General features: G+C 55.3%; 1 protein-coding gene across 1 annotated transcript; it reads right to left on the bottom strand.

Moving 5' to 3' along the window:
* Nucleotides 1-4,211: 4,211 nt before the first annotated feature.
* Nucleotides 4,212-8,876, bottom strand: VOLCADRAFT_65045 (uncharacterized protein; the record flags this gene model as incomplete). Its single annotated transcript, XM_002954556.1, has 8 exons — nucleotides 4,212-4,401; nucleotides 5,028-5,086; nucleotides 5,358-5,573; nucleotides 6,016-6,123; nucleotides 6,368-6,452; nucleotides 7,258-7,388; nucleotides 7,787-7,894; nucleotides 8,733-8,876. Coding segments are annotated over 8 exons (1,041 nt in total), but the record flags the coding sequence as incomplete, so codon positions are not given.
* Nucleotides 8,877-9,993: the final 1,117 nt, after the last annotated feature.

Raw genomic sequence — 9,993 nt, 5'->3', positions numbered from 1 at the left:
AGGACGTGTCCGCTGTGAGGACGTGTCCGCTGTGAGGACGTGTCCGCTGTGATGACGTGTCCGCTGTGAGGACGTGTCCGCTGTGAGGACGTGTCCGCTGTGAGGCGGCGGGAGGTCCCCGCCGGGTGCCCCTCGGGCCCCCGGATGGACGAGATAGCCATCAGCAACATGGCACGGGCCTGGCCTGCCTGATCAGCGTTATGCCCGGTTGGCTGTGCCTGCTGATATAGGAACCCTCCCCCCCCCTCCACACCCGCGAGCCCCCTCCCAGTAGTCATAAGCACCGCAACGGTGTACGGAAGAGCATACACGTAACCGTGCTACTTGGGTTTGCATGTCGTACACACCTACCTTGAAGAACTTCTCCTGGCAGGTGTCGCAGTACAGCGCATCCCACTGGCGACTTGCGGCGCACCAGCGGAGCCGCAGCAGCTTGCAGTTGAAGCGAATGTACCGCCGCAGGTCGTACTCCTGGCAGTACGCCCGTACGTACTCCTGTACCTCCTGCCCTGTGGGATATTCGCTGGAGGGCTGCAGGTGCTTGGGCCAGGGGAACTCCGGGAACTGGTACATGCGCCAAGGCACTACGAGGGGGGGTTGAGGGGAAGGGGGAAAGACGAACCACGAACAAGGGTAAGGGGGAGGGAAAAGGGGAGGGGAAGGGGACAGAAGAGGAGAGAGGGGGGGGTAAGACGAACTACTGGCAGGAAGGCGGAGGGGAGGATGGCATCATACCACTAGCAACGTGTCTAATAAACTAGCCACGGCGGAGGCAGGAAGGGACAAAGCCAGGGAGGTAGGGAGGTAGGGAGGGGAAATGGGTTTTAGGGACAATACACCATACAACGCCTGCACTGGGGGAAGGGGAAGGAGGGGTACAGCAAAGTCGCTGAAAAGTGCTTGAAGATCAGCCGGGGGGCGGCCTCACCCGCACGCACGCGCGCGCGCGTGTGTGTGTGTGCAGGGGAGGGTTAGGAGTGAAAATGCGCCCTGCTTCCAAACCGGATCTAAGGGGGGGATCCCCGGGGAGCGAAACACAGCTAACCCAAATCAAACGGGACGGAACGAGACGCGGAGTTGTTAAGACAGATGGCGGGTGTTGGTGCGCTCAGTTTTGGGTCAGCTGCAAGAAGATGCGCGGGGGTGTGTGGAAGATGGGGTAGGAGGTGGAGTGGCGCTTCCTGGTTCGCAGTTTGATCCAGTCAATATGTAAAGGGTGGAGGAAACCGTGCTGCAAGGGTGGCGGAAACCGTGGTGCTAGGTGTTTCGGTGCTGTGTGATGGGACTGGGCCCGGGACGGGAAGAAAGCATGAGATTTCGAGGACCCAAGGCAGCAGGGGTGCTATGGGACAAAAAGGGGAGCGGTGTTGGCGAGGTGGCGCCGCGACTTTTGGCCTTGACGTAGCGTGGGCACTACTGATATGGATGGAAATGTGGCACTGGGCAATGGTCTGGTGCCCTGCGGCGCGCGTTGTGCGGCCAATTATGTTCTACCTATTTGAATGACTGCACTTGCGGTGAGAAATCCGTGGTAAAACGTGCCTTATGAAACAATTACGGAAACCGACACGAATTTTGGTACCCAATTGGGTGATTTGTACTTGCCTTGTAAACCAAAGCCAATATAATTGCGTATCCACACGCCACCAACTTCTGCGTTCGACTCCAGGACGAGCACCTGAGCACCCAATTTGGTCAGTTGTCGAGCTGTCTGAAGACCCGCGACCCCAGCTCCCACGACCAGCACTTTGCGCAGACGCCCAGGAGGTGGTATAAGTCCGCCTCCATCGAATAAAGCATGGTCGTAAGACAGCGTCCGCTCCATGGAGCTTCCGTCGTGAACCGGACCGGAACCAGCGGCATGCGCAGAACCAAGTTATGCGCTTCTAAATGGCCATTATTTAGCACAAATCGGAAGCAGGCCTTCAAGCAAGGCCCTTGCTGTTTGTGTCCGTCCCAGGTATCATACGTCACAATATCTTTCGGTCTGAAGGAAAGAGTGCGTTAAAGAGTTGTCGTTAATTAATTTTCGCTTTGCATAAATGCTGCTTAGGCAAGTGGATATGCAGTTGGGGCAAAGTGTACAGGCAATCCCTAGCACCCTACAAGCAGCGAGTTAGTTCAAAAGATGTCTTATCAAAGGAATCGGGATTGCTTGAAAAGGCCAAGGGATACGTTGTCATCTGCATGCATGCTCTGCTGGCCTTTGGCCGGCACGGCATCAGTCACCGTACAATATTTGTCAGCATTCCATTGAGAGCAGGCCCGATTTCTATAACTGTGAACCGCAATTCACCTGTCGGATGTATACGCAGCTGATATATGAATATTGTTCAAATACTTGTCCTGGCGCTCTAAAATTCCTTGCCTGGATGTGTCTATGGGCCATAGACAGGCCAGAGCCAGGCTCCCTGCTAACCACTAGTAAGCATCAGGATTTTTGCAAGTGTTTTATCCATATCAACCCAGATCTACCAAATTTGAGCTGGCAACAAAAGCGTACCATCTATCCGTTTCAAGTTTCAAACCGCAAACTTTTCCGGAAGGTACGCAACCGGTCACATCTGATACGCTATGCCCATCTTCGCTGCAGCCTAATGGTTATGGACACAGAAGCATTGACCGGAAACTGCAGTCCCGTTGCAGGCGGTACCGGTGTGCGAACATCTACAAAGACAAAGACACTTAAGAATCACACGACACAAGGCTGCTGGATGGCAAAACGTGTGTTAGCTTCCTCGGAGCTAAAAATTAGGTACAGGAGAGGAATTCTCTGTTCTAAACCGGGCTTCAACGTGCCACACGTGTGTGCAAGTGAGTTCCCGCATGTTCCGCAAACGACCATGGCACTCCTATGCGTGCAAATCAGAGAACTACTGGGTTTGCGGTACGCAGTTAATCCTATCAGGACGTTGTTGGGAAGGGCTGCGTTTCTAAAATGGGAATGGTAACACATGTTTAAGACTGCATTCTTTCATGTTAAGCCGGGACTCGTGGTCAGAAATCAATTCGCCAATCGAAGCCAATCGATGCGCCTCTTTTTTTCTCCCGGCCTTGCCTAGTTGGGCCGTTGGTGCATGCTGCCCTGATGAAAGTCATCAGAAGCAGCACCTCATATAAGTAAACAGGGTGGATCTTCCGTTTCGTGGCAATGAGGCTTTTGATTGCGGAGAGGAAATTTAGACGCGTGCGAAGCTTTTCATTTTGTTTCTCTCCCTCAACAGCTCCCAAAGAAATCTCATTTTCGTCTGCAGCATATAACATGTTCGCAGACTCTTCCCGCCTGCTGCTCACAACTGTCAACGAACACGACCCACATGCCTGATTGCCTTTCCGCTGCTCTTCATCAAGACAAGTCAATGTTTGACTGTGTGAACTACCGGACTCCGGCAGGCCCTGTAAAGGCGAACCCGACATCTTGGTGATGGCGTCGATGGCGGGCCATGTCATGTAGGTGGGCCAGCAGCCGAAGAGTCTTTACAGCAAGATTTAATAAGACGAAGGAAACGTAGATTCAATCACATCTGCTGGATACATGATTTGTGTAGTTCCGCGATCCAATCAAACTTCTCACCAATCCAGCGGTAATTTCGCGGTACGGTTATGTGTCCGGCCCTGCAGGGCCAACGGAACCAAGTAACCGCGCCTCCCGCCGCTTCCTCGAGCATGCCACTAACTGTCCCGATCCTAGGCCCTTCTGCACTGTTTCCACACGCGCGCACTCCGCGTCGCTGCTGCTGCACCACATCTTGAAGGGCTGCTGCTGCACTACCCGACCGCTCCTCCACAGCTGGTCATTCCAGAAAGATCTGTACGATGTCGTTGCCGGTTGGGATGCTAACGAGCGGTTGCCCCGGTTGTGGCCGCGAGGCTCCAGGGCCCAAAGCCTGCTCCATTAGCGCCTACGTGGGGGTACGGTACGAGTACGACTTGAGCCCGAACGGATACGGGGGAGTACGCAGAGGAACAGTTGACGTATAGAGGGACGGATGTACGGGACGGACGACTCCTCTCCATCGTCATACCATACGATGTGATGGCGACGAGACCTGCCCCACCACTTCTTTCCCATCCCAGGCACCCTCTCCGCCACCACCAACACAGCCACAACCACCATCGCAACAACAACAACAACAACAACAACAATAAAACAAGGTAGGTGACATGTCCTCTTTATTATGCAACAACCGTCCACCACACCACCACTAATATTACCACGTGGAGGCAACGCCGCCGCCGCCGCCGCCGCAGCAGCAGCATATAACGCCATAACGCCTCACCTCAATGTTGAACCCCGCCACCTGCGGTACCAGTGCAGTGAGGCCGTTTAGGAAGCCTGCCGGCACGCGCGTCTCTAACTTGACCAGCCCCGTGTTGACGTCGGAGATACGGACACGTAGACTTCGGTTCCGGCGGTAGCTGGCATCGTCCGTAGCATCAGCACCAGCACCACCGCTACTGCCGCCGCTGCTGCTACTGCCCGACGGCTGCGGCGTGGTGGCGGGGTAGAGGCTCGAGAAGGCTGAGGAGGACGGGGAGTCTTGCGGCTCGGGCGGGAGGGGCCACTCGGCGGTGGCTGTACCGTCGGGCGTGGCGGCCGTGTCGGCAGTGCCTGAAGGGAGAAGAGAGAGGAGGTGAGGAGGATAAGAAGACGAACCGCTGCCGAATGGAGCAGATACCAAAGACAGGTAGTAGCAGGTACCAACAAGAGTGAGGACGAGGGAGAGGGTGAGGAGGGGAGATAAGAGGTTGAGCACTACATGAGCATGGACGCAATCCAACCACCGCCACCCAGCTGGCCTATTGCCCTAACCCCTGGAAACCCTGTGCCGCGCCTCTCCTGTCGTGCACGTCGCACCACCACCACCACCACCCCACCTTCAACCACGACCTCGGCCTCAACGACCGGCGCCGTTTCAGGAGGAGACTGCTCCTCGGCCGCCTGAGGTGCCGCCTGGGGCTCCTCCCCCCCCTCCTCCTCTTCCTTCGCAGCCTCCGCCTCGGCCGCCGCCTGAGGTGCCGCCAACTCCATCTCCACGGAAGTGGGCGTGCTGATAGCGTAGCGCTGCTCCTCAGCAAAATACGCCTGTCGAGCAAAACAAGTCCACACAAGCACACAACAGCCCGATTTACATATACTACATCCCCGGTGGCCTGTAATGCAAAACAATAGTAATGATCACTTAGTATAGAAGCAGCTCAAGAATGGGAAAGTATTAAATCAACATTAAAGCGCGCCGCGCCACGCCTGTCCAGACGCTCGTGTACCCTGGCGTGTGTGTGTATGTACACGGGCTTCCCCAACCCACACCTCCCCGTCCTCCTCCGACGCCGCCTCTGTCAATGCCTCCTCTTACCGGAAACCCAACCACCTCCTGGATGTCTGCAAACGTGCCCATCGCCTCGACGGGCGGTATCCGGCCCCTCCGCAACCCCGCCAGCGCATCCTGCATGGCTTGAATGGACACCCCCAGCAGCGACAGGGGGTAGGCCACCAGCTTGAAGCCCATGGCCTGAAGGGCCGAGGGGGGAAGCACCGGGGTCTTGCCGCCGCCCTCCAGCATGTTGGCCATCTGGGGTGGCACGGGGGGGCACGGAAAGGGTAGGAAGGAGGGGAACAGATCGGGGGGAAGGGAGGGGAGGGGAGGTGAAGAATTGAGAAGATGTGAAACGCAGAACGAGTCGGTTTTGCTGACCTGGGGAAGGAAGGGGAGAGCAAGGGGGAGATGTAGTGATAACATACATACATACTATATTTTTACATGTGTATAAGTATGTATGTATGTATGTATATATTTGCCGGTTATATATAAGAATGCTAATGTTTGAAAAAACACAAATGCCGGCGCCTGCAGAATGAGGGGAACGATTAGGGCTGCCAAGGCGGCGGCGCTAATATGTGTATGTGTATGTATGTATGTCTCTGTGTACTTAAAAAACGAAAACCCCCTTCCCGGCCCCCCCGGCCCCCCCCTTCTTCCCCCTCTGCCCTCCCCCTGCTCTACCCCCCACCACCTTGGGGAGCCCGGCCGCCGGGCCTCCGAGCGCAGTGAAGGCCTGCATCTCCTCCTCGCTCTCCAGAGCATCGATAAACAACACGTCAGCACCCGCCTCGGCAAATGCCTGTCGGAGGGAGAGGGGGACGAGGGAAGAACGGGGCCATCCCCACATTGGCGTGTGTGTATGTATGTATGTATGTATGTATGTATGTATGTATGTATGTATGTATGTGGTGGTGTTGGGGATTTCCATGAAGGAGGGAAAAGCAGGTAGTTCCCGGAGCCCGGTGTGTGCCACCTTCTCCCTCCCTCCCTCCCTGCCCACCTTGCATCCATCCCTCCCCCTTCCCTCCCTTCCCCCTCCGTACCTGCGCCCTCCACAACGCCTCCTCCAGCGACACCGCCTGTCGCGCGTCCGTCCGTGCCACGATGAGGATGTCCGCACCCTCCTCCCTGCAGCAGGAACGGAAATCGACTATTGAGGGCCGCCAAGTGAAGAGGCGGACGCCCGCCCTTCTACGTACGTCCGTATGTATGTATGTATGTATGTATGTATGTCGTTACAGGGTGGTTAAGCTTCACCAGCGGCCCCCTTTCCCGAGGCATTTCCCTGCTCTCCCCTGCGAGAGGGGCACCCTAATCCATTCACCCCATCCGACTTCAGAATGTATTCGTTGGGTTCAGCAACTCACCACCAGCATCCAACCAAATCTAGCGGATCAACGGCGCCTCAACCTAGTTCCTGGTCAGCTCGCAAGTTGATATTATCACGTCCTACACCGTCCATAAGATGGGGGCCACCTCCCATTTCAACACCTCTCACACACCCGAGAGGTCGGCAGGCGAATTTGAACCCGGACACTCCGGGAGCAGAAGTCAGGCCTTAACCTCTGCCAGCCGCCTGCCTATAATATGTATGCATGCACTGATGGTCTTCTGATTGTCTACACCGCACCGACCAGTAACACACGCGCGTTCGCACTCGTGTGATGTACACACACACACACATGCACACACACACACACAATGAAACGTACAAAGGAACATACAAACGCCACTCCCTCTTCACGGCTCACAGGATTTCATTAAATCACACACATACACATACAACGGATTGCGGCCTCGACTACTGAGACAGCTAGACGACACCTGTTGCACATTCCCCCCTCTTTCCCATCCACATCCAAAGTTCCAAACCCATCCCGTCCCTTGCATCACTCATTCACAAATACATACCTACATACATACATACATACACACGCACCTGGCGTCCACTGCCGCCCGGATCCTGGCCACCGCCTCCTCCCGCCCCACCACCCGCTTGCCCCGCACATGACCGCAGCTCTTGGGCGCCACCTGGTCCTCGATCAGGATGCCCGCGAAGCCAGCCTGCAAACCAGGAGGGGGGGGGAGCTTATGTCGGAGGGGACCGGACCATAACGAAACATCACAACTACTATATGTAGTGCTGTGCAGTGTGGTGCGCGAAGAGACCAGATCCCAGACCCCTATCAGTACCAACCGAGTCAAGTGGGTTTGTTCGGGAGGTGTGTGCGTGTATGTGTGTGTGCGTGTGTGTGTGTGTGTGCGTGCGAGTGTGCATGTGTGTGTGCGTGTGTGCGTGCGTGTGTGTGTGCGTGTGTGTTTTGGAGCAGAGACGCTTTCATGCAGCAGGGGCAGTTAAGCATGCGGGAACGGAGGGAGATATGCCTAATCAGGCAATGTGTTGGGCAGGGCGGCGGCGGGGGATAAAGGGATTTGAATGGGGCCCCCAGGTCCGCATCTACCTGCGCATAGCCCCGTACGGTGCGTTTGACGTTCATAGCGTTGCCGTATCCGGTGTCTCCATCGCCAATGACCGGCAGGCTGCGAGTGGACTCGTGAATGTAACGGCCCTGTCGGAGTCAGTTAGTTGGCGGTTGGCGGTTAGAAACTCAACTCTAAAACCAAATTTTGCTCGGTACACACAGTCACCAGCTTGAACCCTTTGGATTTGTGGGGAATTTCGGGGGGCGGGGGGGCGTTGGTGATGAAATAACGACAAGACAAGAAAAGAGACGCAATGACGCAACCTACTTATCACGGCACGTGTCGTGTCGTACGACCGTGTAGGGTCGTGCGGGTTTAAAAACCCAAATGCCCTCGGATAGCCCTTTCCCTTGCAAGCATGATAACCCATTCTTTTCGGGGGCCCTTCAGGCTACTACCACCACCCGCGGGAGTGGCGGGCAGCAAAATCATACCCCCCCATACAGAATCTCATACACTATCTCGAGCTTCGTGGTGAGCTGTATTTTTATGTATTGCTGTTCAGTGTGTTCAAAATGTTTCCGTCCTAGGTTTCCAATGCAGTGCAGTACAGTGTACGGCAGTCCGTTATGGCCTCCCCCGATGGCCCTCTCATACCACCCTGCTGCTGTTGTGGGGGTATTTATTCCAATTTGGAGTAAAACAGGGAACTACCTCGGGAAGGAGGCCACTGGTGAAGCTGTACCACCCTGTAACAACAACAACAGCTACCCGGGGGCCTCTTCTCGCTGAGTAATATATCCACTACTACGACACCAAGCGCCGACCCTCACCCCAAAGTACCAAATGTTGTTCAGCTTCATCAGGTCCGCGGATATTTTGTTTTCCTTTTTATTTGTATATGATTTGCTTTAAAGATATCTAAACAAGAAAATGATTTTTTTTTATTTCTGTATGTTTGAAAATCCATCCATTCCGCCGTACCGTGTCCACCATTTCGCTGTAGGAGATGAGGCCGGTGTCAGGCGCCCCGAGCCGTGCGGCCGACGTGCAGAATCCGCTCATAAAGGCGTAGGGAAAGCCGGCTTGCTCTATAAGCTTGGCGGAGAGCGCGTCGTGGCAGCAAGGGCCCTATGTTCAAACCAAATAGCCCGGGGGTAGGTAGGAAAGAGGAAAGGGGCAATGGTACGGTTGGAGTGGAGGATTGGAGCTTGCAAGGCCACAGAAGAAGAAGAAAAAGAAGAAGGAGAAGAAGCGTGTCGCGTGTGTAAGGGCAGAGTCCGTGGTGAAAAGGGCACTTGGGCCAGCAACAGCTGTGGTTGCTTACCAACAAGATCGCGTCTTCCTTCAGCAACCTCCGCAGCTTTTCGGTACGGCTGTTCTTGAAGGTGGCGGAAACGGCGACGCAGCCGCGGCGACTTGCCGCAACCCCGCGCCAGCACGGGGCCAGCCGTGCGGCCGGGGTCGTCCCCGCGTTGCGACAGCTGAGGTTTTGCGTATTGCGCATTTGATATGGAGCCACAGCGTGCCAGAAACAGCTCCGGTATGTGCTTTGTTAGTTGAGTAGAAGGATTATACCTTCCTGGAAACGAGCTTTCCCGGTCGTGATCAGTTTAGTACTTTCTTTTAAAGTAAAGGCAGGAAGCTGTTAGGTTTCGAGTCCAAGAAAAAGCTGCCACTTGACAGAGGCAGCGCGTCGTTCCCTGTCGGCACCAGCTATCCCAGCTGGACGGGCCCTGGAAAGGCTGCAAAGCACTTAAGGTATGACCAGGATGCTTGCGAGATTGCACTCCGCACCCTGAAAGCGTCTGGCGGTCTGGGCCAAGCTTGAACTGGACGATACAGTACACGTATTCTCTTCGTTTCCCGAAGCAAAGGTTGGGCATGCCTAACGGGATACGGAAACAACTGCTGCCTGCTGCTTTGAAATATTGTATTACTATTGAGCGATCCTCGCAAAATTGCATAAGTCCGTCAAATGTAAATTTAGGACAGGGCCTTTCGACGACTATCCCGCTTGTTGTATACAGGCGTAATGCTCAATCAAGAAAATACTTGAACCATAGGTACAACGGGAATGGCGATAGCTTGCGCCGATGAGGTCGGCGACATCGAGGACTTTGACGGCGACGGCGCTGATAATTCACGGCCCGCAAAGCCCTCCTTCCTGGGGCGCCGCGTAACGGCATCCGCATCCGCTAGCCAGGATCCATGTGCCCTTCCGGAAAGCATCAACGGCGGAGGC

This window comes from Volvox carteri (genome assembly GCF_000143455.1).
Source record: "Volvox carteri f. nagariensis unplaced genomic scaffold VOLCAscaffold_44, whole genome shotgun sequence".
Classification (NCBI taxonomy): Eukaryota; Viridiplantae; Chlorophyta; class Chlorophyceae; order Chlamydomonadales; family Volvocaceae; genus Volvox; species Volvox carteri.
Note: the sequence above shows the minus strand (reverse complement) of the source record. Positions and strands in the feature narration are given on the sequence as shown.